Source organism: Sitophilus oryzae, unplaced genomic scaffold (genome assembly GCF_002938485.1).
Source record: "Sitophilus oryzae breed Bouriz unplaced genomic scaffold, Soryzae_2.0 scaffold_1590_pilon_pilon, whole genome shotgun sequence".
Classification (NCBI taxonomy): domain Eukaryota; kingdom Metazoa; phylum Arthropoda; class Insecta; order Coleoptera; family Curculionidae; genus Sitophilus; species Sitophilus oryzae.
Genome location: NW_022146270.1, coordinates 290259 through 318083, shown reverse-complemented (window position 1 = coordinate 318083; position 27825 = coordinate 290259). Strand labels below are relative to the sequence as shown.

Below are 27825 nucleotides of genomic sequence, written 5' to 3'. Positions count from 1 at the left end.
TATTTCAAAAATGACAGATCATATTTCAATATTATTGGTTTGACGCAACGATGAACGACTAACGGACGCCGGCCGATGCGTATGAACGTATGAACTCGACTTAAGATTTTTCAGAGTTGCCAAACTCTTATCAAATTATAGGTTATCATTTTGTGTCAAATTAAGTCAAATAGAAAAGGTAAATATTTTGCATTTTGGACCGTGTTATTACGTGTGTTTCGTGTTTTTTAAATTAAGTGGAGGAAAACTCAAGAGAACATTAAGTGTTGACCCAGACGATAGTTTACAGTTAATATTCGGTGCCCATAGACCGTCAGAGATACAATTTGCCAGAGACTATGACCAGAGAGCCATTATTAGCCCTAAATAAAGTTTGTATATGGTACAAAAAATGGACTATCTGTAAAATAACATCACACGATAGGTAAATAACAAATTTTAGTACTGCAGAGTGATAATATCAAAAGATACTGGTTTAAAAGAATTAAGATTAAAATTAATTAATCAACTTTTAAGTTTAAGGTATAAAATTCAATAAGGGTTATTAAGTACTAATAAAATATTTTATTTTATTTATGTTAATATATTATTTATGTAAATAATAAATGTAATAATAAATGAAGGAAGTTGCTTGAGCTTTAAAGTAAGATATCTTACTTATACTTTTTTTTTGGTATGTGGTGTTTATGGTTATATCACTACTAGAGACTACTCAGCTTCAATATGTTCTGAAAATGCCTGTAAAAAACATGGATCTGAAGGGTCCAGGAGAAAAACATGATAAGCGCCATTTTACTAATTATACAGGAGAGCACTTACTGGACGGCTGGCATTATCGGATTCTTTCCATGTATTCTATATTTTTACTAGGCATATATCATAGGATTTAACAACTTATTCCCCTGCACAGTTTATATATTTTGTCGAGACCAGTTAGACCTACTATAATATTGTAAAATCCTAAAATTAAGAAATTGGCGCTTATCAAGTTTTCCCCCCTGGACCTTTTAATATTTTATTAGATCCTCCGCCGGTCCTGCTCCGTTGAGTTATTTGTTATTGTTATTTACTTAGAGTAAATAAGATTGCCTGATATCCTAGTTATTTTCCGTTATAAATACAAAAATAGGTCTTCATTAAGACAAGCAGCTTAATGTATAGACTCATTTTTATTATAAACTATTGTGTCTTATAACTTAACCTTATCACTAACAATGATATAAAATTTAATAATGTTGTAAGAAAATAAAAATATTTTTAAATTATTATATTTGAGCATATCTCATAGTCTTATAATCAGATAGAAAAAATATTTTTATTAGTTTTTAGTTATTTTTCTATCCAGAGATTTATTTCTTGTGACATCTTTTATTAAATTGTTAAAAGTTATCTGTCATTTTAATACACAGGTACATCAAAGAATGAGGTACATTGTATTTTATGTCACTGCTTAGAAGTTTGGATTTCGTCTGAAGATATTATTCCCTCATTCAGTAGACATCCATTCAGACAGATTTGTAAAAGTACTTGCCTTTGTATTCGGTGGCAGTACTATGATTTGTACATAGGTTACAAATGATATCAGAATTGGATTATGCTGTTTTAACACACCAGAAAAAACTTTGAACACTTCATGTTACTACGTACAGGGTGGGTCAAATTCGACGCTTTTAAATGGAAACACCCTTTTATATAGGAGATAGACGAAAACTAATATCGGTGTCTGGAGCTCAATTTTCATCAAAAACATGATGGTGAAAACCGCACATCAATATCTGTTACCGTTTCGTAGTTACGGGGTGTTTTTCAAAAATGTGCATTTTTAACAAATCGCTGTAACTTTTATGCAATTATTTTGCAAACGATTTGACGACTGCATACTGCAAACCATCCAATTTACCTACACACGCTACGATTTATCGTCAATGCGGCAGTTTCGATGAATATCGTACTGCATGCAGTACGATAAATCGTTACGTGTGTAGGCCGTTTTAAATATTTTAGAATTAGTTTAAGACAGACATTAAGTAAGATAAGTAGGAATAAAATAAAATACTTTTTTAATAACTGAAATAACATTTTATTTATAACCAAACATAACCATTTAATTTGTTCTAATTAGTATACACATCGACTTTTATGCACCTATATTTTGTCTCTCTTGTACAACATAACCAAAACAAATCAAAAAACTTATGTTCTCTTGAGTAAAAGTCTCAAAGTCGAATTAAATAAAAATTAAAAAATAATAATCTCAAATATAACAGTATTATTTAAATTTGTGACAAAAAATGATATAATATAATAATGTATTATAGTCGTTTAGTTTCTCGTATAAGTTCATCAACAATCAAAATTATTAATTGTTCATTATGAGGCACATTTAATGAGGCACATCATTTCTTTTTTCAAAATATTTCAGTATCACAGATGTCTCTCAAGGAAACTGCACGTTAATATTATGCTTTTTTTAAATTTCTTTTGTTCGCTCACAACTCGCATTTTTCTTTCTGTTTAGCATATTTTTAACGTACAGGCCTTGGTTTGAGCTATTTTTTTGTGTGATCTGCGTGAATGTGAAACTTTCACTTTTTCTAGTCAAAAATATTGTCTAATTATTTTATAAATATGTCAGTTTAGGGATATTTTTTCTTAAAATCTATCGTAATATAATAAATACAAAGGGAAATGGTTTTACATTAATAAATATTTTTTTAAAAGTCTTACATTAATAAAGAATAATACAAATACGAAAAAAATTATATACATCTATCAGGCTTTAAAAATGTTTGGATTAGGTAGATATAAATCATTCAAAATTCATTCGAATGATTTATTATGTGTTTTTATCTCAAAACACTGGTTTTATTTGAATAATTTGGTGGCGTAACACCAAATTCTGAAGAAGTATTCGTCCTTTCTGAGTAGTTTTCCTTTGGCATACGAACTAATGTCCGCGTCCATACTGTTCTCTCTGAGCCAAGACGTTGTCGTTTCTGAACTTCTTGATGTCGGTTCTCGTTCGGAAGTAACTTCTCTGAAGTCGTCTTGGTCAGCATCTGAAAATATAAGTTTTTTATGCTATTAGAAGGTATAGATATATAGGAACGGTTCGGACATCATATTTTTGTAAAATATCTGTGTCCGATGCAGAAAATAAATATTTTTCAGTATTGTTGCTTTTTTTATAAATTAATTTTGACTCTCCTTTAAATATATTTTTTTCTCAAAAAAATATGATAAAAATTAAAATCACAAAGCTTCATTCAGAACCTCGAAATTAGAGAAATAAGTTAGTGGTTTCAAATGGCATAGAAATGTGTTCTCGAATTTCAAATTTTGACATTCTGAATGCTTAAGAACGTCAAAATTAGTGTAGTAATTTTCAGTTAGTAGAAAAAGTTAAAAAATGTTAATTTTTTTCACTAATTATACTTCAAAATTTGTCAGTAATGCCAATTTGGCCTTTGATTTTATCCGTCTAGAGAAATTGTGGTTATAAATGAAAAGTTTATTGTCTTATAAGTTAATTATTAAGCTTTCCCTATGGATACAACTGCCGCAAGCTGTTGCTAGGATGTTCTATTAATTTCAAATATATTTTTTGACATTGTAAATGATCGTAAACTCTGAAATATTAAGTATAATTGAAACCTGAATTTATTTCACTAATGTTGAGGTTCTGAATGAAGCTTTAGGCTATACTCTAACTTCAATTACTTATCTTTTTAAAATATTTAAAATTCTTACCTCCTGAAGGAAGAACTTTGAATGGTTCATCCGACTCTAGTGGTCCACTTAAACCAATTTCATTTCGTGCAAATATTCTGATCAAGTATTCGTGATCTTCTTGTAGGTCTCTTATTGTGAACTTCTGGACACCTTTTGGAGTTTTTCCAATTTCCATCCACATCGTCTTCTTGGTATCCTATTTGACCACAATATGGTAAATAAATCGATACTATTTGAATATTTGATGGATAGGCAAAGTATAAAATTAAGGAATTCTGTATAAAACCTAGGTATTATATAATATATAATAAATAAAAAAAATACTATAAAATGATTAACGATTTCAGGCAATGTACGAAATTTAAATGTTATTTATTTTTTAATGCCCATATTATATAATGAACAAAAATATAAAAATGTTAATTAAATTTTTCCTTGAATTACAGAAACGTTTAACAACAGGAAAGTAACAAATATCGCACAAGTATTTCTTAAAACATATTTAAACCGATTTTTCTTCTTATTTCTTCAAGGTAAACTTGAATGACATTTACTTGAACGACAACATTATACTTGCTGCGTCACATGTTTGTTAGCCCAATTTACTAGTTTGACGTTGATTGAAGAAATAAGATGCACAACCTTATGCGCGATTTCGTGACACAAAACATGTCCGAGATGTAGCTGGCGTTACCGTCAGCCTGTCCGAGAATTCCGAGATTTAGTTCAGCTCTGCGCCGCTGCGCGCTGTGTCGTTTACAGTGCAGAGGATAAATAATTCTGTACCATAGCAGTCCGTAGCTCTGCTTTCAGTCAACAGAGTGGATGGTTGCCTGAGAAAATGTTGCCAGAACTACGGATTAATCCGTAAATTTACGGATTTTGGATACAGTACGTTAATAATACGGAATTTCTATCAATGAACAAGTTGATATAATATTATATGATTAAACAAAGAACGGCGTCAGAGTTGGCTTGGAAAGGAAGATCGCTGTTACTTCAAATGTAAAATATTATGGTAAATGTCAATAATCGTCATTTCCAAGCAAAGTAAATGATTTTTTTCGTTCATACGAAATATTCAGTACCTATTAATGAATTTTTATTTTTGTTGTTCATTATGTTTAACACGAATACATTTTCAAAACATAAACGCGGATTTTTCATCCAAAGATATTTTCGTCAAACGTATTACAGATATTACATATTTTAATATGGTAACGCTGTCGCTTTCGGTTCCACACCGTCTTTGAAATGCTTTCGCTAGCCGAATTAGAGCACTTGAGACGTAAGGGGAAGTCAAATCAACCTTGTCACGAATTCGCCTATTAGGTTGCGTATCTTCCCAATTCTTTCAATCAACGCTAGCAGGTTAAGCCTGTTGTTCTACTCAAATGTACGGACTAGATCTAGTTGGCCCTGCAAAAACAAAGAATCACGAAAAAATTGGTTGAAACTACAGCAATCAAAACTCATTCGTGCAACTAATTATTTTGTTGCTTTCGGCTTCATCCGTTCATTTTCAGAGCGTACCATGAAATTTTGATGCTATTTTAGTTACACGAATGAGTTTTGATTGCTTTGGTTTCAACCTTTTCTTCCTGATTCTTTGTATTTTCTAAAAATACGATTTTGCCTGGACATAAGGCGTGCGAGCATTGAAGAGGAATTGACAGAGTACGTGAATTCTTTTGCCGAAACAACCCTGAGTAAAAAGGCGGACTTTATTTGGTAGAAAAAAAGTTATACATAATATTCCATACTGTTCCGATTATCAAACCAGTATTCTATAAAATCCCTAGGGGATGTATATAATATAATTTGTTTCATACAATGCCTGATCGTTTTCGGAATTTTATACTAGAAATTCTATACAATGTCGGATTTCAAACTTTGCCGGCAACATATCCAGTGTGAGTCTTAAATTAGTGCAAATATTTTCAGGTCTGGTAGATCTCGATAAACGTATTTTCTCTTTACCGTTTTTCAAATAAATCCAAAGTAACCGAAATATTCAAGTTTGAAATTTAAAAAAAATTGATTTATTTTTTAAAAATTTTGAGAGCCACCGGATTTTTTCTGTATTTACATCCCTTTTAGATAAGTGCCGTAACCATAAAGTAAAGATGTAACCATGACAGTGTATCAGAGATTAAGAAATTATACCGTGGGGAAAGTTGAAATTATACAGGAAAATTTAAAAGAAAATGCACGATTATTAAAAGTTTTCTGTAAGGTTAAATATAGACCGATTCTGCACTAATAGAAAAAAGCACATATTTTTACCCTGATTGCAATATTATATCCCAGTAACGGAGATCCTCCATCCCATTCTGGGATTCCCCATTCTACAACTATTGCATTTGGTCCAATTGTCCTTATTTCTAATGGAGCTGTAGGTGGTGATGGTACAGCTACAAAAAAAAATTAAATCAATCATCTCTTACACATGATATCCCAAAAAACTCAAAGCGTTTCAAAGACAACAAATTCTATTTAAAATGTACAGAACTGCTTACTTGCTAGTGTTCTCATTTGTACCAACTCAGAATGAGCCGGAGCACTCAATCCTATCGCGTTTTCTGCAAACACTCTGAAAACATAGTCGCTCTTTTCTTTCAAGTTTTCGAATGTGTATTCTAAGGTAAACGGTTCGAGGGTGTAGACTTTCTCCCATTTTGGCATGTACTCTAGTTTCTTTTCTACGATGTACCCAGTGATTTCACTGCCACCATCGTACTCTGGAGGTTCCCAAGTCATTGTTGCGCTTCGGCTAGTCAGGTCCTTTATCTTGACGTTTATTGGAGGTGAAGGTGGTGCTAGATTTCAAACAAACGTATTAGAATTAGTTTTACAAGAACAAAAAATATACAAAAAAACACAGCAAAGCAGGGGTCTGATAAATACAGTAGATTTGTCCTACTCTAAAATGCAGTTTTTGAAACGAGTGTTTTATTATTAATAAAAGAGGGATAATACGGTCCAAGTACACTTAGGGTGGCTGCAACGACATCCCGTAATCCTGCTGCTAAACCTTAACAGCTGGTTTTTTTATATATAAAAGCGCGTCGTCGCCGTCGCGCGTCGTTGCGGCCATCCTTAGTTGCTGCCATATAACTGTACTTATAATAATGCTGTGTGGCGTCTCACTTGTACGCTGCTTGTAAATATAGTATTGACTGTTTTATCCAAGACGAGATGGAAGGCTTTTTAACATAAAAAGAAGTAGGCTGGCTGACAACTTACTTGGATGCTACGAAACTCGACTTTGATGAAACAGTATAAAAATGAGACGCGCGCAACACCCATAGAAGTATATTTATATGGTAGCTTCTCGTTGACCATCTCAACCAGGCTTAGTGCGATGCCACACAGGAGGCGTAGAACCTTGCGAAGCGTAGAACGGAGAGGACCGCGAAGCGTTTAAATGCATTGAAGTAAAGTAAATGGAAGTGGCCCCACATAAAGGCGAGGCATATTGCGGATTGGCGAGTATTTTACTATTGGTCCGCTCCGCTCCGCTCTACGCGTATGATGAAAGCCCAGTATGACCATAGTTGGTTATACCATAGTTGGGCCACGGCCTTAAAGAACATTTGGGTGTAAAGTTTTACAATAAATAACAGATGTAGTATAATGTTTATACTATCTTACAAAACAATAAACGTTGAACAGCACAATAATTTCTGACAGAAAATTGAAAGCACTTACTTCTGTGCACAGCTTGAGCAGGCGGGAATATGCCAAGCAAGCAATACATGGTTTCATCAGTTTTAGCAAAGTGATATTCGATTCCTGTTTAAAGAGCAAGAAAGCATATTAAGCACAAATAAAGCAAGATGTTAGACATAAGCAACATTTGATATCTACAATATTCTAGAAAAATTGCCATTTTTACAAAACACTTTTAAATATATATATTTTTTATATTCAAAAGCTTTTTTTGTTCTGTAGTGTTTTGTTTCAGTCATAGTAAATTAACAATTATAAATAGTGATGAGCAAGACTGGTTTTAGTAGAAAATGGGCCTACATCACAACTATTACAGACTGTTAATTTTAAAAGTGACAATCGGAAATATCTCTAAGACAAAAAAATATTAGGAAAATCTCAAATACATATCAGGGATTGGACTGGGAACATTGGTCTCATTGATAATTATTTGAAATTTTTATGACAAAAATTATAGTGCAAAAGAAAGCCATAGGACTAGTTTTTAAAATTGTTTCTTAAATTTCAACACCGATATTTTGGTACGATTTAAGATTTATAAGGCTATAAAGAGAAAGCAATTAGCTTTTCAACAATGTGCATCAGAAGATTTTCTTGATAGATAGTATTCAAAGTCTAAGAGATTTCCTCGATTGCTACCTATCACCCTTCAAACATTAATAAGAACAGATATTTTATATACTTACTAATTCTGGATCCAGCAATAATACCTTCTTCCGGACAGTAAGGATCACTTGTCCCTATGGCATTTTTCGCGTAAATTCTGAACAAATATTCTTTTCCTTTCTTCAGTTCACTCACTGCTATATCAGTGATATGACCCTTGGTTGATCCTATCTTCTTAAACTCCTTCTTAGATTTCGCCTCTTTCATTTCAACGATATACTCGAGGATAGGCGAATTTCCTTCATCTTCTGGAGGCTGCCATTGGATAGTAAACGATTGGTCAGTCATTCCAGACACTCCCAGAGGACCTCTTGGTGGACTAGGTCTGTCACCCACCTTAAGCCTAGATGAAGTTTTCAGGTCATACTTTTCAACAACGCAACTATAATCGTACTGGTCTTTCATAGTGACTTTATGCACAACCAGTTTCCTAAAGGTTTTGTTTTTAGTGATAATGTATTTTGAACCTTCTTCGATCTTGGTTCCTTTCCTGAACCAAGTTACTTCAACGTCTTCTCTGGAGAGCTCAACCTCGAATTCTGCATCTGTTTTGATTGGAACGACTGTTTCTTCTGGTAAAGGTTTGATCCAGGAACATGAAGGTACGTTTACGGTGAGAGTGGCGCTGGAAGTTTGCTCACCAACCTTGCAAGTGTAGGATCCTTCATCATCAGGCTCGCACTTGTATATCTTCAGTTTCTGAGTCTTTCCGTCGATTGATAATTGAATGTGTTCAGAAAATTGGATTTCTTTACCGTTCTTATACCATTTTGCAAGAGCATCGCCTTTGGATAGTTCTACTTCGAAGACAGCCTTCTCGCCTTTGGTTACGGTCTTGTCTTGAAGAGGTCTGATGATCTCTGGCGGAAGCTCAATGACAGAAATATCCGCTTTACACTCTTCGTCGATGAGTTTACAAGAATACTCACCCTCATCATGAATCGAGGTGGATCTAATAAGAAGTTTCCTGATTCCTCTCGTTTTTTCAGTCTCAAATTTGTCATCAGTCTCGTTAAGAGGAACTCCGTCCTTAAGCCAGACGACATCGGCAGTGTCTGACGTTATTTCCACTTCCAGGATAGCGACATCTTTTTCTGTCACTTCGAGATCCTGAAGTTTCTTAACGAATTCCAGTTTGCGTTGTTGGACTTTAACCGTTGTTTCAGTCTTTTGATTTTTAACAGTACATTTGTAGTTGCCTTCATCGTTTTGAGAGATGTTTTTGATGATGAGTTTATGAGTTCTGCCATCATGGATAACAACGCGATGGTCCATTCCGCTGATCTCTGTATCATTGTACCACCATTTCGTTCTAACAGAGTGGGAAGTTTCGCATTCGAGTTCAATAGTTTCCCTCTCAAAGGTTTCATAAGTTTTCTGTAGTTTTTTAGTGAACTTAACAGTATCGACTTCAACGTTGACTGAAGCTCCGTGGGAAGCTCTTCCCATAGAGTTTGTAGCGATACATTTATAAACTCCTGAGTCGAGTTCAGAATTGGTTTCTTTGATAGTAAGTTCGATATTTTCTCTGTCGTACAATATTCTCACTCTGTCTGATGATTCTAAGGGTTGGTTGTTGAGTAACCAAGTAATTTCTGGTACAGGGTTTCCAGATACTTTAGCTCTTAATATCAAGGGAGTCTTTTCAGGAATGTTTTGTTCTTCGAATCGTTTTACGAAGAGTGGTGGTTCTGCATTGTCTGGGAATTCTATAAATTATAAGAAAACCTAAGTTTTTTCTGTGTCATTCTAATTTTTGTTTTGTAATTTTAACTTTTTCTTCATATTACTATTAATTGATTGTTTGTTATTTTTAAAGTTTTTTTCGGTTCGTAAATCGTAAATCCTTTGGTTAATTATATTATATAGAAAAAGTTAATATTACTAAATTAAAGCCAAGAAAAAGAGAAAAGTTAGTGCTGTCTACTTAAATGAAACACTATTACTTTCTAATATATTTATTATAACTACAATATTCCGAAGAAGCCTAGAAGCAATATTTGTAAGTTGCAGCGATGAAAATATATCAGTAAAAGCAGTAGAACCTAAAAGCAGTAAATCAGATATAAAAATTAGTAAGCAACAACAAATATAAACTAGTTTTAAACCTACCTTGAACGGTAATGGTAGCTGACGTTTCAGCTGATCCCAGCGGATTTCTAGCTTTGACCGTATATTCTGCAGTATCGTCAGGCTGAGCTGTGTCAATTGTGACAACGTAAGTATCTCCATTTCTCTTAGGCGACTGATCTAAGGGTTTTCCGTTTTTAAACCACTGTATAGCTGGTTCAGGATTACCCACAATAGTCGTTGTGAGAGTGATAGGTTCGCCTTTTCTCACTGTGGTTGATTGGAGAGGTTGTATTATCTCTGGTGGTTCCTGTTCTGAAGTTCTAACGCGCAGGGTAAACTCAACACTTGCCTGCCCTTCACTATTCTTAGCCACAATCCTATACTTTCCTTCTTGTTTCTTAGTGATTTTCGTTATCTTGATCTTAGTAGTGTACATGTAGTTCTCCGAGGTCTCAGTTAAGGTGATATTTTCCTTAGTAGACACCCGTTTTTCGTTTCTGTACCATTTTATCATGGGTTCAGGTATAGCTGCCAAAACTGCATCTATTTCAACGTCAGTGTTCTCAGGTACACTCTGAGTCTTGGGTTTCTTAGCAAACACTGGAGGCATACCTTCAATAATGTCGGCCAAGGAAGATGTTCTGGAAAGGCTCTTTCTGGATACAGAATGAGTTCTTTCCGATCCGTGGGATGACAGGGGTCCTTCAACTGTCAATTCAGCTGTACTCGAAGCGAATCCAGCTGAATTTTTCGCTACGCAAGTGAAAGTACCGGCGTCTTCTGGAAATACTTCGTTGATCACTAGTCTAACGACATTTTCTTCTGTGTAGTACATTTGGAAATCGACAGATTCCTTGATAATGTGAGTTTGGCGGAACCAGGTTATTTGAGGTCTTGGATAACCTTCGACCTTGCACTCAAATGTAACGGAAAAACCATCTTGGGTTGTGATTGGTTTTAGTTTTTCTAGGAATTTTGGAGCTCGTGGTTTCTCTTGTGATTTTGGCTCTGAAAATGGATTATTTTAAGAAAAGTTTCAATTGCGAGAGATTTATATGTTAAAATAATTGTCTTTTATAAATAAAAACATAAATATAAATATTTAAATTTTTCTCACAAGATCAGTGATTTCCATCAGTGTTTCTATTCAAACTAAACAATTTCGACTTGCATTAATTATTTATACTTACAAAATGTTTCGACCAGATGTCTCACTGGCCGTTATCAAGTGTCAACTAATCTAAATCCTAAAATTACTGAACTAATACACTAGCATTCATCTTTAAAGTTGGGTGCAGTTAAACATGATGTGGTCCATTGAGAATACGCGCATAGTGTCGTGTTTTATAAGTTGTTGCCATATTGTGGAAATTTCCACACTTGGATGGATAAAGATATTATATTGCTAGATATGAATACAGATTATTTAAATTTACACTGTTTCTAATGACGTTCCTTGTGGAAAACACAGGCTTCAGACTATTTTTTGTTGTGGTGCTTGAACCACACGTGATCTGCAATACCTATAACTTCATTTTTTTCACTTCTTTGCATATATTTTTATGTCCGATAAGTCGTACGTATACAGGACGTTTTGCCCCTCCAATATACGACTCACCGCACTCGCAAGATACACGATATATACACTCTTTTTCTTCTTTTTCTTGTTTTCTTGATTCCGGTTTTGTTTTTAAGACACTTCTTAAAGTATTCCCAGACTTAAGAACAGTTAATTAAATTAACTGTTTTTCAGTCTTTAATTAACTGTAATTAACAGTTTAATTTTTTTTTATACTGCTTGGCTATTCGCCTGAATTTTTTTGATGTTTCTTTCAAATATGGAATCATCAAGAGACAGAGAGAAAGAGAGAGAGAGAGAGAGAGTATCGTCCTCCGCGCCTTGCTGGTGCGCCAATGAGTCAGTTTTGCAGTTGGATATAATCTTGTCGAAGGATTTTGCAGATTTCACATCTGACCGAAACGTTATGTAAGTAAAAATAAATAAAGACAATGGAAGTTCGAAAATCTTTTAGATTCAAAATTGAATCACTGTCTACTACATTCAAAGAAATCAGTGTTGTTAGTCAAAAAGTTATTAATTTTGTATATTTTACATATACTTACAAATAAACATAAATTACAGTTACAAATAAAAAATAAATGAACTTACTTTCAAGTACGGGTAATTTGTCAATTTTCTCATTAAGTTTCTTCTGTACAAACTGGACGTATTGTGGTTCGTCCATAAGTATATTTGCAGGTACCCAACCACTGTCTTCGGTAAGATGTTTCTTAACAAACCACCATTCTCCTTGAGTTTCTACCACATAAACCTTTTCTCCTTCAACAAGATCACAAGCCTGATCAGCCTCGGCATCGTAGAATATAACCGAGTAGTACACATCGCCTTTTTGGACTTCTTCCTCATGGATAACAACGACTTTCTCTATTTCTTTTTCTTTGGTTATACTTAAAGACACCTCTTCTACAAAAAAATATATATTAGATTTAATTTAGCTATAAATAAATATTTCCTACCTGAGAGAGATACTGATTCACGCCTCTTTGGTTTAATCTTAAAGTCAATTTCCGCTTCTTCTCCATAGTCCTCCTTCTTTAGTGGCTTTTTCAAGCTAAGACTTACGTCCTCTTCATTCTCGTGCACCACAGAATATTTTCTCGAAGGTTTTCTCTTAAATGCCACGTGGAAGCTCTCAGATACTTCGTCATCATCCAATGGAAGCTCTTCAGCATCGCTTCCTTCGTCAATTATTTCCTCTATAGCAGGACCTTCACTCTCGACCTCTTCGATAATCTTCAAAGACTCTTCTGCAGCTTCCTCTCCAAAGGTAGGCTGTCTTTTCGGTTTTCTCAACTTAATTTTAGATGATAAACTAATTTCCTCCTCGGCATAGGAATCCAGGGAAATCTTGAACTCTTGTTCAACGTCCTCCTGGGTTTTGGAAAGTCGAGGTCTAAAGGTTACCGAAGGGATTTCTTCTTCTTTGATTTCTTCTTCGGGTTGAGAGGGTCTCCTGACGGGTTTCAAACGTTGGACTGTAAGCTCTTCAGCCGGTTCTTCCGTGGGTGGTTTTATGACCTTCTTTTTCTTAATCTTAATATCAGCGGCTTCTTCACTGGGAACCTCTTCGTGTTTCTTTGGAAGTTTGATCTCGGCTTCAACCTCAGGTTGTTCTTCGGTTTTTGCAGGTTTCTTCAAAATTACCGCTTCAGGAATTTCTTCCTCTTCGTCTGGTACAGGAACATATTTTTTGATGGATACTTCATCTTCACCTTCATCCTGTGGCTTCTTCGGAGGTTTCTTTTGTTTGATTGTTTCATCGACCTCTTCTACAGGAGGCTTAACGCTGACTTCTTCTTCTTCTTCCGGAACATATTTCTTTATTAACAGTTCCGCTTCTCCTTCATCTTTTACTTTCTTTGGTGGTTTCTTTCGTTTGATTGTTTCTTCAGCCTCTTCCTCTGGTTTTGGGAAAGTTACCTCCTCTTCTGGAGTAGGAACGTTTTTCTTTACCGATATTTCTGCGTCACCTTCATCTTCTAATTTCTTTGGCGGTTTCTTTTGTTTGATCGTTTCTTCAGTCACTTCCTCTGGTTTTGGGAAAGGTAACTCCTCTTCTGGAGTAGGAACGTATTTCTTTATCGATATTTCGGCTTCACCTTCATCCTCCGTTTTCTTAAGTGGTATCTTTTGCTTTATAGTTTCTTCAGCTTCTTCTTCCGGAGTAGGTTTTGGAATAGTTTCCTCCTCTTCAGGAGTTGGAACAAACTTCTTAATGGATATTTCGGCCTCACCTTCTTCCTTTCCCTTTTTCTTGGGTTTCTTTCGTTTTATTGTTTCAACAACTTCTTCCTCAACAGGTTTTTTGATACTAAGCACTGTTTCTTGTTCTTCCTCTTCAGTAGGTACAAATTTCTTTACCGTTACTTCATCTTGTTCCTCCTCTGCCGGTTTTTCTTTAGGTTTCTTGAGAACTATGTCCGCCTCTTCTTCAGAAGGAGGTGGCTTAACTGTTTCTTCGGTTTCTTCAACAAGATCTTCTTTTATAATTGGAATTGGTTTTTTAACTGTTACAGCCTCTTCAACTTCTTCTTCAGGTTTTGTTTCTGGACCAAATTCTGTTTTTTTAATTGTAATTTCAGCTTGATCTTCTTCAGGAACTTTCTTTTTCTTCTTTAGTTTCTTAATTTTAACATCAACTTCCTCTTGAACGACTTCCTTTTTAGGTAATCTAACTGTTTCTTCTTCATCTTCTTCTACAACAGGTTTAGGCTTAGGTTTAGATGGTATTTTAATATCTACACTAACATCTTCTTCAACATGTTCTTCCTCTGGAACTGGAACATGTTTTTTAACAGTTACTTGATCTTCACCCTCGTCTGGTTCTTGTTGTTTGGGTTTCGGTTTCGTAATTTTAATTTCCACTTCTTCTTCCACTTGTTCTTTCTTAGGAATCGTTACTTGTTCCTCATGTTCTTCCTCAGGAGTCTCAATAGGTACCTGCTTTTTAATAGATACTTTATATTCGTCATCTTTTGGTTTCTTCGGCTTCTTTTTTGGTTTTATAATTTCTTCAACAACCTCTTCCTTCTTTTCTTCAACAGGAACAAGCACTTTTACACTAACTTCAGAAACAGGTTCTTCAGGTTCTTCTGCGGTAACAATGGGTTTCTTAATCAAAATTTCAGCCTCACCTTCATCAGGTATTTTGTCTTTCTTCTTTGGCTTTTTAACAGAGACAGTTACTTCTTCACTATCAGGCTTTTCCTCAATTTTCGGTTCTTGTATAATAGTAAATTGAGCCTCCGTGTCAAGAGGTTCCGGTTTAGATTTTTCTTCTTGTGGTTTTATAACGACTTCGGATTTTACTTCTGGAATTTCTTCTTCCGGTTTGGGTTTAGGTATAGAGATTTTTTCCTCAACTTCAGGAGGTTTCTTTGCACTCTTTTTCTTTAACTTAACTACTTTTTCAGGAACATGTTCCTTTATTTCTTCTTCTTCTAGTGGTTCTTCAACGATGACCTCATCTTCTAATTCAGTTATTACTTCGTCATGTTCTTTTTCTATTGGTATTATATATTCTTCTTTAGGCTCTTCTATTATAGGTAATTCAGGAACAGATTCCGGAATTTCTTCAGGAGTTTCCTCTGATTCTATTTCTTCGATTGTTACTCCTTCGGGTTTCTCTTCTTTTTCCACAGGTTTTTCTTCCTGCGGTTTAGGCTTTTTGGGTTTGCGCTTTTTAACTACTACCTCCTCCTCAATAATTTCAATTCTCTCTTCAGGTTTAAGCGTTATCTCAATCTTCGCTTCTGTCTCTGCTTCTTCTACTTTAGACGGTTTCTTCTTAATTATAATGGTCTCAGCTTCAACCTCAGGTACCTCTTCTGGCCCTTTCAGTTGAATCTTTACTTCTTCAGTGGGTTGTTCATTCTCAACTTTAGGCTTTCTCTTCAGCACAACAACTTGTTCAGTTTCAACATCTTCAGGTGTTTCAGTAACTGGTTTTTCTTCCTCCGTGATAGATTCCCCTGGAACCGGCTTTTCTTCTGGTTTTTTAGCTTTAGGTTTGGTCTTCTTTTTCTTTTCTTTTATTTCGTCATCGGGATAAGGTTTAAAGTCAATTTCATCCTCTGGTCTTGGTATAATTTCTTTAGCTTCGATGGGTTGTGCGGGTTTGGATATAGTTACAACTTCCGATTCCTCTTCCTCTTCAGGCCGTTTAATAGGCTTAAGTTTGAATTCTTCAGGTTGTTCTTCTGGTTTAGGTTTTCTTGGAGCTTTAAGAACCACCTCTTCCTCTCCCTCTGGTTTAGATGGTTTCGGAATGCCTTTTTCTATTACTGTTTCGGGAATCTCTTCTTCGGGTTCCTCTTTCTTTTCGGGTTTCTTCTTAATTTTCTTCTCCTTTGGTTTTTTCTTGCCCGGTTCTTCTCTTTCAGGTGGTTCATAAGTATCTCTTTCAGTTTCTTCATGCTTGAATTCGAAAGGTTCAAACGGTGGTCTTTCGACTTCTCCCTTAGGTTCTTTTTCTTCTGTATCTTTTTCCTCTGGTTTTAACGATTTTTCCTTTACTATATCCTCTGGAACAATCTCTTCTTTTTTAGTAGGTCGTTTTTTCAAAGTTACAGTATCTTCTGTTTCATCTTCTTTAGGTGGTCCTTTACCTTTGCGTATTTTTATTTCTATAGGCTCCGCTTGTTCTTCTTCAGGTTTAGCTTTAGGCTTTCTCTCGTACTTGTACGCATCGTCCACTTTCTCTGGCTCATTCTTCTTCATTTCTTCAAATTCGAGATCGAGTTTTTCAAGGTCCGTAAGTTCTTTATCGACGTCCTTGAATTTCTTAGGTTTCTTCTTTTTGATCTTTTCGGCCTCCTCAACATTTCGAGAGATCACGCCATTTTCTTTAATCGCACCTATTATTGTAATCTTTAATGGTTGAAGTACCTCGTTCATTGGTGGGAAATCAACCCAATTGATTCGGCTTTTTAGTTTAAGTTTCGGAACTTTGAGTTCGGTTGGTTCTTTGGCTTCGGGCTTAACCGAAGGTTTCTTCAACTTAATCTCGGCCAAGTTAACCACTTCCGGCGTTAAATCGACCACTTTGGCTTTTTGTGGTTTCACTTCGACCTTTACGATTTTCATTAAGACGGGCTTCTCTTTTTTAGGCTTTACTGGCCGTTTTCTGAACTCGTCATCAACTGTCTCACGAGCTTTCTTCAGTTCATCTAATTCTTGTTCAATCTTTTCAAGGTTTGATTCAACAGGCTGTTTCTTCTTTTTCTTAGGTTTAAGTTTGACGGCTTCTTCGACATTCCGTGAAATAATGCCATTGTCTCTGATAACAGGTTCCAACAACGAAATGAGCGGTTTCTTTTCGATTTCAGAAAGCGGTGGAAAATCAACGTATACTATCCTGCTTTTCAATCTTAATCCCAATCCTTCGGGCTTTTTGGCTTCAGGCTTAGCAGGAACTTTCTTCCTTTTAGTCTCGTCTGGTTTCTTGATTAATTTACCTTCTTCAGGTTTCGGTGTTATCTCTCCAACGACCTCTGTGTCAGTTTCTTCTTCCGGTTTTTCGAAAGGCTTTAATTTTATTTCTTCTGTTTCGGTTTCAGGTCTAGGTTTTTTAGGTACTTTAACTTTCTTTTCAACTGGCACCTCTTCTTCGGGTATCTTAGGAACACCTTTCTCCAGAATAGTTTCTTCAGTTTCTGGCACAGGTTTCTTCTTTTCTTTCTTTTTATATGGTAATTTAACCTCGACTTCTTCTTCTTTTTCTTCTTCTGGAGCTTCAGGAGCCTCGTATTTTAATAATTCCGGTTCTTCTCGTTCAGTATCAAACGGTTCAAGCTTCGGTGCCTCAATGGAATCATCTGTTTTCTTTTTGGTTACTTTCTTCGGTTTAGGCTCTTCCGTTTTCTTTTCTTTTACTGTAGGTTCTTCAGTATCTCTAGGTACTTCTGGAACCTTTTTCAATTTGATATCTTCCTTGTCCTCTACATCTTCAGGTAGTTTACCTTTTCCAATTTTAATTCCAGGAGTTTCTTCAGGTTTTTCAGGTTTCTCTTTAGGTTTCTTGTCAAACTTGAGCGGTTCTTCCATTTTTTCGAGGTCTCGTTTTTTCTGTTCTTCATATTCCAGGTCTAACGTCTCTAAATCTGTTATATGTTTATCGATATCCTTCGGTTTCTTGATTTTAGTCTTTTTGATTTTACGCGCCTCTTCGACATTCCTTGATAAAATACCGTTGTCTCTTACGACAGGTTCTAGGTCCATAATTTTGGGTATACGTTCGATTTCATCCTCAGGTGGAAATTTAACATGAGTGATTCTGCTCTTCAATCGAGGGATTTTATCTTTCTTCTCTTCTTTTTTAGGAAGCGGTCGTTTTGGTTTCTTGACCTTAGTCTCAGGAACTTCGGAAACTTCAAGTATATCCGGTTCTTTCTTTACTTCGATTGGTTCTACTTTTTCCTCATGAGATACCTTTTCTTCAACCTCTTCCTTAGGTTGATCTTCGATTTGTTCTTCAGGTTTCTCTAAAGGTTTCTCTTTAGGAATTCTCTTCTTGATTTTCTTAACTTTTGTTTCTTCTTCAATAATTTCTTCAGTTATTTCTTCTGGCGTTTCTTTTGGAGCTTCTTCTAAGATTTCGGCTTCTTTCTCTTCAGGTTTCTTAGGAACCTTCTTTTTAATTTTCTTCGTAATCTCCTCAGTAACTTCTGTAGGTTCTTCTAAATGTTTCCCTTCGGTAACTGTTTTTAATTCTTCCTCTGTATCTATTGGAGCTAATTCTTCCGTGATCTCTTCGGGTAATTCTTCTACAGTTGCTTCAATTTTAGGTACGTCCTCTTCAGTGATTTCATGTTTTGAATCTTTTCGCTTGACCTTTTTAATAATTTTCTTCTTTTTGACTTTATCCTTTTCTTTCTCTTCATCTGGACTAATTTCCATTTCGATATCAGGACCTTCGAAAGTAATAATAGCATCGTGCTTCATTACAGTCTCACCTTCGACTTTAAATTCCTGATCTTCTGCTTGTTTTTTGAAAGGTTTTAGTTTAATTTCTTCTGGAGCCTCTTCGGGTTTGGGCTTTCTAGGGGCCTTCAAAACTACACTCTCTTCTTCTTCAGGTGCTGGCTTTTTAGGTTCTCCTTTCTGTAAAGTCGTTTCTTCGGTTTCAGGAACAGGTTTTACTTTCTTCTTTGGTTTGTATTTTGGTTTTTCCTTTCCAGGTTGTTCTTCTTCTTCTTCCGGATATTCGGGAGGCTGATACTCGAGTTTGTCCGTTTCATCTTGAGGTATATCGAAGGGTTTTAGGACTGGTTTATCGACGGTCTTTTCCGGTTTCTCTTCTTTTGGAGTTTTCTTCTCCACCGATTGCGGTTTCAATTTCACTTCTTCATGGGCTTCTTCCGTTTCGGCTTTTCTCGGAGACTTTTTCAGCGTTACCCGTTCCGGTTCTTCTTCGGCTGGAGGCATTTTACCTTTACCAATTTTGATTTCTACCGGCTTTTCTCCCTCAGGTTCGGGCTTTTTCTTCGGTTCCCGTTGATGTCTGAAAGCTTCGTCGACCTTTTCTAATTCTGTCTTTTTGATCTCGTCAAATTCAAGATCGAGTTTTTCCAGAGGAGTGATATCTTTCTCGATATCCTTTAGCTTCCTTCTCTTTGTCTTTCTAACTTTCTCCGCTTCTTCGACATTACGAGATATGATGCCGTTGTCTTTGACAACCCCGATAACGGTAACTTTCAGAGGTTGAAGTACTTCATTTAGAGGTGGAAAATCTACCCAAACGATTCGACTTTTTAATCGGAGTTTAGGTACGATAAGTTGAGTAGGTTCTTTAACGCCAGCTGTCTTTGGTTTTCGCAGTTTTATCTCTGCTAGATTTACAACAGGAGTCAAATCGACAACTTTTCCTTTTTGAGGAAGGTGTTCTATTACGACAATTTTCATTAAAACAGGTTTTTCCTTTTTAGGTTTTTCCTTTCTCTTTCTATATTCGTCATCGACTTCTTCTAAAGGCTTCTTGAGTTCTTCAAATTCTTTGTCGATTTTCTCGAGGTCTTTATTTCTAGTGACCAGCTTTTTCTTTTTCGGTTTGACAGTCTTTGCTTCGTCTACGTTTCGAGATACTATTCCGTTGTCTCTATAAACCGGTTCTAGAGTTGTTATTAAAGGTTTCTGTTCTTTTTGTTCGATAGGAGGAAATTCGATGATCTGCAGTTTAGATTTAAGCCTGAATTTGGGGACCGTAACTTCGGATACAGGAGCTTTCTGTGTAGCTTTCGGCTTCTTTAATTTAATTTCAGCAAATTCGGGTTTAACTTCAGATATGACAGGTTTTATTGGTTTATCTACAGGTATACGTTTGATAGTCAGTTTTCTTAATTTCACTTTTTCTAGTTCAGGAACCTGTTCTTCTTCTAGTTGTTTCTTTACCTTCTTTACTTTCTTTTTTGGTTTTTCTTCTGGCTTAGCCTCTTCAGGCACCTCTTCCGGCATAATTTCTTCTTCGATAGATACCTCTTCTATAGGTAAAGCCTCTTCTGGTTCAGCTGGTGTAATAATGTCTTCTTCTAGTACCTCTTCTTCTGTCTTTTTCTCTTTGGGTTTTTTAATTTTCTTTATAATTTTCTTTTTGGTTTTAGTAACCTCTGTATCTCTTTCGGGAGACAGTTCATATTCCTCCTCTGGACCTTCAAATGTAATAATAGCATCATGCTTCATAACGGTATCTGCTTCAACTTTGTATTCTTTGTCCTCCTCTTCTTTTTTATGAGGTTTTAATTTAATTTCTTCTCCATCGCCTTCTGGCTTAGGTTTACGTTTCTTTTTCAATCCAATGCCAGGAATTTCTTCTTCTTCCTTTGGTTTAGGTACGCCAGGAACTAGTTCGTCCTCGATAGTTTCAGATGCGGGCTTTTCCTTTTTCTTTTTAGGCTTTTTAGGTTTATCTTTTTCTACAGTTTCTTCGTCCTCTTCTTCAGGTTTAGGTAGTTCTAATGTCTCTTTTTCTGGTGATTCGTGATCGATATCGTAAGGCTCAAAAGGCGTTCTTTCAGGAGATTCCTCTTGTTTTGTTTTAGGAACTCTCTTTTCTTTCTTCTCTTTCTTTGGTATTTTTGCCTTTTCTGGTTGCTCAATACTCTCGGGCTTTTCTGGAATTTTCTTTAAAGTAACTTCTTCGTCAGGTCCAGGTTGTTCAGGTAAATTTCCTTTGCCAATTTTAAGTTTCTTTTCTTCCTCTTTAGGTTTTTCAGGTTTTTGTTTCTCCGGTTTAATAAAGAGATCTTTGTCAAGGGTCTCCTTTTCTTTTTTCTGAAGCTCTTCAACTTCTAAATCTAATTTTTCTAAATCTTTTAGATCTTTTTCGTAATCTTTCACCTTAATTTTCTTCTTCTTAGGTAATTTTTTAGCTTCTTCCAGATTACGTGACAAAACCCCGCTATCTCGATAAACAGGGGGCAATTCAGTAATCTGAGGTAATCTCTCAGATTCTTCTTGTGGTGGGAATGGTACGTGTGTTATTCTGCTTTTCAGTCTTGGTATCTTATCTTTCTTAACCTCTTTAATTGGTAAAGGTTTCCTGACTTTCTTAGGTTTCTCTTCAACTTTTTCCTCTATCAATTCTTTTACCTTTTTAGGTTTTCGTGCTGGAATCTCCTTTTCTTCTACTGACAATTCTTCTTCTTGTGGAGCTTCAGTAGGAAGTTCGGGTATTTCTTCTTCCTCGGGTACCTCTTCGACAGGAACTTCTTCAGTAACTTCCTTGTCTTTCTTCTTTATAATCTTTTTCTTAATAATTCGTTTCTTCTTTTCTGGGGTTTCATCTTCGGTGGCTTCTGGCTGTATAACTTCCTCCTCAACAATTTCTGGTTGATATTCAGGCGTTTTAGGCTGTTCTTCTACCACAACAGCTGTAATGTCTTCTGGCATTTTCTCATCCTTTACTTCCTCTAGTAATATATCCTCAACGACAGTTTCCTGAGGTTCGATAGTTTCTTCCAGTAGATCCTCTTTAGATCCTTTACGTTTAACCTTTTTAATAATTTTCTTTTTCTTTGGTTTTTCTTTTTCTTGATCTTCATCTGGTTTTATACTCATATCGATATCTTCACCTTCGAAAGAGACAATGGTATCATGTTTCATAACCCTGTCTACAACAACCTTAAATTCTTCGTCTTCGACTTCTTTTCTATGTGGTTTTAACTTAATTTCTTCTGGAGGTTCTTCAGGTTTAGGTTTTTGTTTGTATTTTAAAGTAACTTCTGGCTCTTCAATTTCATCTTCTGGTTTAGGTTTTCCAGTTTCTAAAGTAGATTCTTCGAATTCAGGAGTAGGTTTTTCTTTCTTCTTCTTCACTATTTTAACCTTCTCCTTCTTGGGTTTTTCTTTCTCTTTGTCTTCAGGAACACTGGGTACATATTCTTCTAGTTCTGGTTCTTCATGGTCGATATCGTAAGGTTCAAATTTAATCTTGTCGCTCTCTACCTTTGGAATCTTTTTAGTTTTCGGTTTTTCAAGAGTTTCCTTTTTAACTGGTTTTAAGGTCCGTTGTAACTCTTCTTCTTCAATTTTCTTGGGTATTTTCTTGAGAGTGACATCTTCCTCAATACTTTCTTCTTTGGGAATTTGTCCTTTTCCAATTTGTAACTTTTTCGGTTCGTCCTTTGATATCGACTTTCTTTTTGGTTGTTGTTTTTGCTTGTACTCCTCATCAACCTTTTCGGGCTCTTTCTTTTTCAGTTCTTCCATTTCAAGATCCAGTTGTTCAAGTTGTTTGTTAATAACATCTTTATCTCTAAGCCTTCGGCGTTTGGTCTTGGGTATCTTTTCAGCTTCTTTAATATTTCTAGATAAAACGCCATTATCTTTATAAACAGGTTCAAGAAGTGAAATTCTTGGCAGAGTAAATTGCTCTGTTATTGGTGGAAAATCGATATGTCGTATTCTACTTTTGAGACGTGGAATTTGCACCTTACTAGGGGCATCTTTTCTTTCTACAGGTTTCTTTGGTTTCCGTAGCTTAATTTCACCAAATAGTGGAACATCTTTAGCTTCAACAATTTTAACTTTTTGGAATTTAACTTCTTTTATTTCCAGAGGTACAAGGACAGATAGCTCCCTTCTAAGTTGTTTGGGCTTGCCTTCTTTCGGTTTCTTTTTAACTTTCTTTTCGGTAGGTACTTTAGGCACTTCCTCTACAGTAACAGTTGTTTGAGGCTGTTCACCCTCCTCTTCAATTACAACAATTTCTGTCACTTCTTCTTTTTCACCTTTCGGTTTCTTAATTACACGTTTTTTGACTATTCTCTTTTTAGGTTTGCCTTCTTCGTTAACAATGATTTGCTCTTCAACCTCTTGAGGTAATTCGTGGATATAAGTCAATGTGACATCTAATGGTTTTGGAGAGAGTGCCTCTTTAACTGTCTCTTCTGGTATATCAAATTCCTCGACAGTGATTGTAGTCCTAGGTTTTTTACCTTCCTCTTCGACGACAACTATTTCCGTTTGCTCTTCTTTATCACCTTTTTTCTTCTTGTATATTTTCTTTTTTATCACTTCCTTCTTCTTGCCTTCTGGAGTGATTTTCTCAATAACTTTAACTTCTTCGGGTGCTTCAGTAATTTCGATGGTGGGAATTTTAGGAAATTCTTCCAAAGGTACCTGAGTTTCTTCAATTGTAATAGTCGTTAAGGGTTCTTTACCCTCTTCTTCAACCACTACAATAAGCGTATCTTCTTGCTTGCTTCCCTTGCGTTTTCTAATAACTCGCTTTTTGGTTGTTTTCTGTTTAGGACCCCATCTACCTTTAACCTCTTCCACATTCACTTCTTCGGGTAGTTCTTCGATGTAAACAGGAATTTCTTTTTCTTGAGGCTTCTCTTCGATTGGTACCTCTTCAATTGTAATCGACGTTTGAGGTTTCTTACCTACCTCTTCAACAGTTACAATTTGTGTGATCTCTTCCTTATCTCCCTTCTTCTTCTTAATAGTCCTCTTTTTGGTTGTTTTTGTCGGACCAGTTTCATCCTCAACAATTTGAATCTCCTCGGGAAGTTCCTCTATGATAACGGGTTTACCGAATGTTTCTTCAATTTCGTCTGCTTTTTCAACGTGCTTTCTAGAAACTTTCTTCTTTATTATCTTCTTCTTGGGTCCTTCTTGGACAGTTGTCTCGCTAATATCAACTATTTCAGGTAATTCTTCAATGAATACGGGTTCTATCAATTCTATAGAGGGGATAGGAAGTTCCTTGACGATATGTTCAGGGATTTCAATTTCCTCGATAACAACAGATGTTTCCGGTTTTTTACCCTCTTCTTCTACAGTAACAGTTAAGATGGATTCCTGTTTGCTACCCTTACGTTTTTTAATTACTTTTCTTTTTACAGTTCGCTTATCTTCAACAACAACCTCCTCTGGAAGTTCTTGTATAATTATTGGCTGTTCATATTCAACAGCTGGGAGACCTAAGACTACAGATTCTGGTATATCGATTTCTTCAATTACAACGCTTGTTTCAGGTGCCTTGCCCTCTTCCTCTCGAACGATGACTTCAGTCGATTCTTGTTTACTGCCCTTGCGTTTTTTAATAACCCTTTTCTTTGTAATTACTTTTTTAGGCCCTTCAGCGGTTTCTACTTGCACTATTTCGGTTTGTTCGGGTACCTCCTCAATAATAACCGTTTGTTCGAACTCTTCGGGTACTTGGTCTTCTGGTACATCAAGTTCTTCAATCACAACTGAAGTTAGCGGTTCTTTTCCTTCTTCTTCTACTGTAAATATTTGAGTAACCTCTTCTTTTTTACCCTTTTTGGTTTTAATAACACGTTTTTTAACGATTTTCTTTTGATCACCTTCGGTTATTATTTGTATTTCTTCAGGAAGTTCGTGAGCAATAACCGGTTGTTCGACATGCTCCTTAGATTTTTTAGTCACTTTCTTTTTAACGATTTTTTCTTTAGGTCCTTCTATAACCTGCACTTCATTAATTTCGACTTTTTCAGATTGTTCTTCGACAAACACTGGTTTCTTAGATTTTTTCTTTGGAATTGACAAGTCTTCTAGTACATCTTCAGGTATATCGATTTCTTCAATAGTCACCGAAGTTTCCGGTTTTTTACCTTCTTCAATGACAGTGACATACTCTGTCACTTCTTGTTTGCTGCCCTTTCGTTTCTTTGTAACTTTCTTCTTTATTGTCTTATGTTTGTCAACGACTTGCACTTCTTCAGGAAGTTCTTGTATAATTACTGGTTCTTCAACAAATGATACTTCAGGTAAGGTTTCCAAAACATCTTCTGGAATGTCTATTTCTTCGATCATTACTGAAGTTTGAGGTCTTTTTCCCTCTTCTTCTCTCACAATAATTTCTGTAGTTTCTTGTTTGCTACCTTTACGTTTTCTGATGACTTTCTTCCTGGTAACAATCTCTTTGGGACCTTCGTATGTTTGGACTATTTCTGTGTGAATTTGATCAGGCACTTCCTCTATTACCACTGTATGTTCTGGTTGAATTTCCGGAAGATCTTTAACTAAATATTCAGGATAATCTATTTCCTCTATAATTACACTGGTTAAGGGTTCTTTTCCTTCTTCTTCTACAGTGAAAATCTGTGTTACTTCATGCTTACTACCCTTTCTTTTACGTATGGTTCGTTTTTTAATGATTTTGTCAGGTTTGTCCTCTTCAGACACTACGTGAATCTCTTCCGGTAATTCTTCTGCTACAACAATCTCAGGTACTTTCTCTTCTATTACTTCCTGTCTTTCCTCCTTTTTGACGACCTTCTTTTTAACTACTTTTCTAGCTGGGCCTTCCTTAACCACTACATCAGAAACATCAACCTTTGGGAGTACATCTTCTATAAACACCGGTTTTTTCGATTTTAATTTAGGCAAACTAAGTTCCTCCACTATTTCGTCTGGCAAATCAAACTCTTCTATTACTACTGAAGTTTTTGGTCGTTTACCCTCTTCCTCCACAACAAAAACCTTTTCCGTTTCTTGTTTGCTCCCTTTTCTAGTTTTAATAATTTTCTTTTTAATAATCTTTTTCTTTTTGTCATCTTCATAGATTTGTTCTTCCTCTGGCCATTCCTGGATTATGACAGGCTCTTCTTCTAATATAGGTAGTTGTTTTACATCTTCCTCAGGAAGATCTAGTTCTTCAATTGTTACTGTAGTTTGTGGTGCTTTACCCTCTTCTTCAACCACAGTAAGCTCTGTGGTTTCCTGTTTACTGCCTCGTCTCCTTTTAATTATTTTCTTTTTAATAACTTTCTTCTTTGAGCCTTCCGATGTTAAAGTTTCTACTACTTGGACGGTTTCAGGAACATCTTCGATTATAACCGCTCTGTCAGGTATAACTTCAGGTATTTGATCAAGTTCATCTTCGGGTAGTTCAACTTCATCTATAGTGACGGTAGTTTGAGGCTTCTTCCCTTCTTCTTCAGTTGTTACTATGTGAACTGTTTCTTGTTTACTGCCCTTACGCCTTTTAATAACTCTCTTTTTAGTTATTTTTGTCTCTGGAATACCTTCTTCGTTAATTGTTTCCTCTACAAGAATTTCTTCAGGAGCTTCTTCAGCAAATGTTGGCTGTTCTTGTTCAATTTCAACAACTTTTTCTTTCTTCTTCTTTATTATCTTCTTAACCTTTTTCTTTGTAACTTCTTTCTGTTCTTCTTCTTCTTCCTCCATAGGTACATGTTCCGGAACCTGTTTTGCTAAAGCCATTTTAATAAACTCCATTTGAATCATATCTTCAACGCCCTCTGGTTTAACTTTGTCTTGCATTAAAGAAGGCACAATGAGATAGCCTTCGTCGGATATTAAACTTTCTTCTGCCTTTTTAGGTTTCTTCGCCTTTTTGGGTTTCTTTATGGTTTCTTCCTCAACAGTCTCTACTTCCCTAACAACTACCGTGGTTTCTGGTTGTTTGCCTTCTTCAACTATCGTGAGAATCTCAGTTTCCTCCTGCTTGCTACCCTTGCATTTCTTGTAGACCTTCTTCTTTATAACTTTCTTCTTAGGACCTTCGAGTGTGTCAACATGTGTTACGATAACCTGTTCAGGTGTTTCTTCAACGATATCAGCTTTAGCTGTGTCAACTTTTGGTAGTTGAGTAATTTGTTCTTCTGGAATAACTTTTTCTTCAATTGTGACGGTTATTTGTGGTTTCTTACCTTCCTCTTCTACAGTAACGATGTGGGTTTCTTCCTCTTTGCTACCCTTTCTCTTTTTAATAACTCGCTTCTTGGTGATTTTCTTTTTGGGACCCCAGCGACCCTTGATTTCTTCAACTTCGACTTGTTCTGGAAGTTCCTCAATATAAACGGGTTGTTCTTCAGCTAGCGTTTCTTCTATTACTGTCTCGGTGACTTCAGGTTCCTTTCCAACCTCTTCAACCGTTTTTTGTTCCACTATTTCTTGTTTATCTCCTCTCTTCTTCTTAATAATTTTCTTTTTGATTACCTTCTTATCAACCACCACAATTTCTTCGGGAAGCTCGACAATTTCCGGTTCTTCAATCTTTACCTCTTCTTCCGTTACTTCCTGTATAATTACTGAAGTTTGAGGTTCTCTGCCTTCTTCTTGTACAGAGAAAATTTCTGTAGATTCTACTTTGCTACCTCTTCGTTTTTTAATTGTACGTTTCTTAAACACTTTTTTCTTGGGGCCTTCAGTGGTATCAACTTCAGTTTCGATTATTTCTTCTGGCAGTTCTTCTATGTAAGTCGATTCTTCAGTTTTAATAGGAATCTCAGCTAGTTCTTCTGGGACTGTGATTTCCTCGATAGTAACTGTGGATTGTGGTACCTTTCCTTCTTCTTCTATAGTAACGATGTGAGTGTCTTCTTGAACACTTCCAAGCCTCTTTCTGATGGTACGTTTCTTGATTACTTTCTTTTGTTTCTTTCCGTCTTCCGCTACGGCTTCTAGGACTTCAACTTCTTCGGGAAGTTCTTGAATTACGGGTACTTCTTCAACGGGTTTTTGAGACATTACAGTTTGGATAGTAACCGATTCTTTGACATCTTGTATTAGCTTACCTTTGGCCTTAGGGATTTTTTCCTCTAATTCAC

The 27825-nt window shown here is 35.8% G+C and overlaps 1 protein-coding gene across 4 annotated transcripts in view; it reads right to left on the bottom strand.

The window, feature by feature from the left end:
* Nucleotides 1-2056: 2056 nt before the first annotated feature.
* Nucleotides 2057-27825, bottom strand: part of LOC115879935 (titin) — a 125088-nt gene continuing 99319 nt past the window's right edge. For 3 of the 4 annotated variants that reach the window (XM_030896996.1, XM_030896999.1, XM_030896998.1), the window contains 9 exons: nucleotides 12742-27825; nucleotides 12374-12688; nucleotides 10243-11211; nucleotides 8151-9839; nucleotides 7444-7527; nucleotides 6252-6551; nucleotides 6019-6146; nucleotides 3751-3928; nucleotides 2057-3059 (listed from right to left, as the gene is read on the bottom strand). In XM_030896996.1, the coding sequence (XP_030752856.1) occupies nucleotides 2866-3059; nucleotides 3751-3928; nucleotides 6019-6146; nucleotides 6252-6551; nucleotides 7444-7527; nucleotides 8151-9839; nucleotides 10243-11211; nucleotides 12374-12688; nucleotides 12742-27825 (18941 nt within the window). In that variant the 3' untranslated portion in view covers nucleotides 2057-2865. The remainder of the gene's footprint in view (nucleotides 3060-3750; nucleotides 3929-6018; nucleotides 6147-6251; nucleotides 6552-7443; nucleotides 7528-8150; nucleotides 9840-10242; nucleotides 11212-12373; nucleotides 12689-12741) is intronic. The other variant, XM_030896997.1, reaches the window with a different exon arrangement.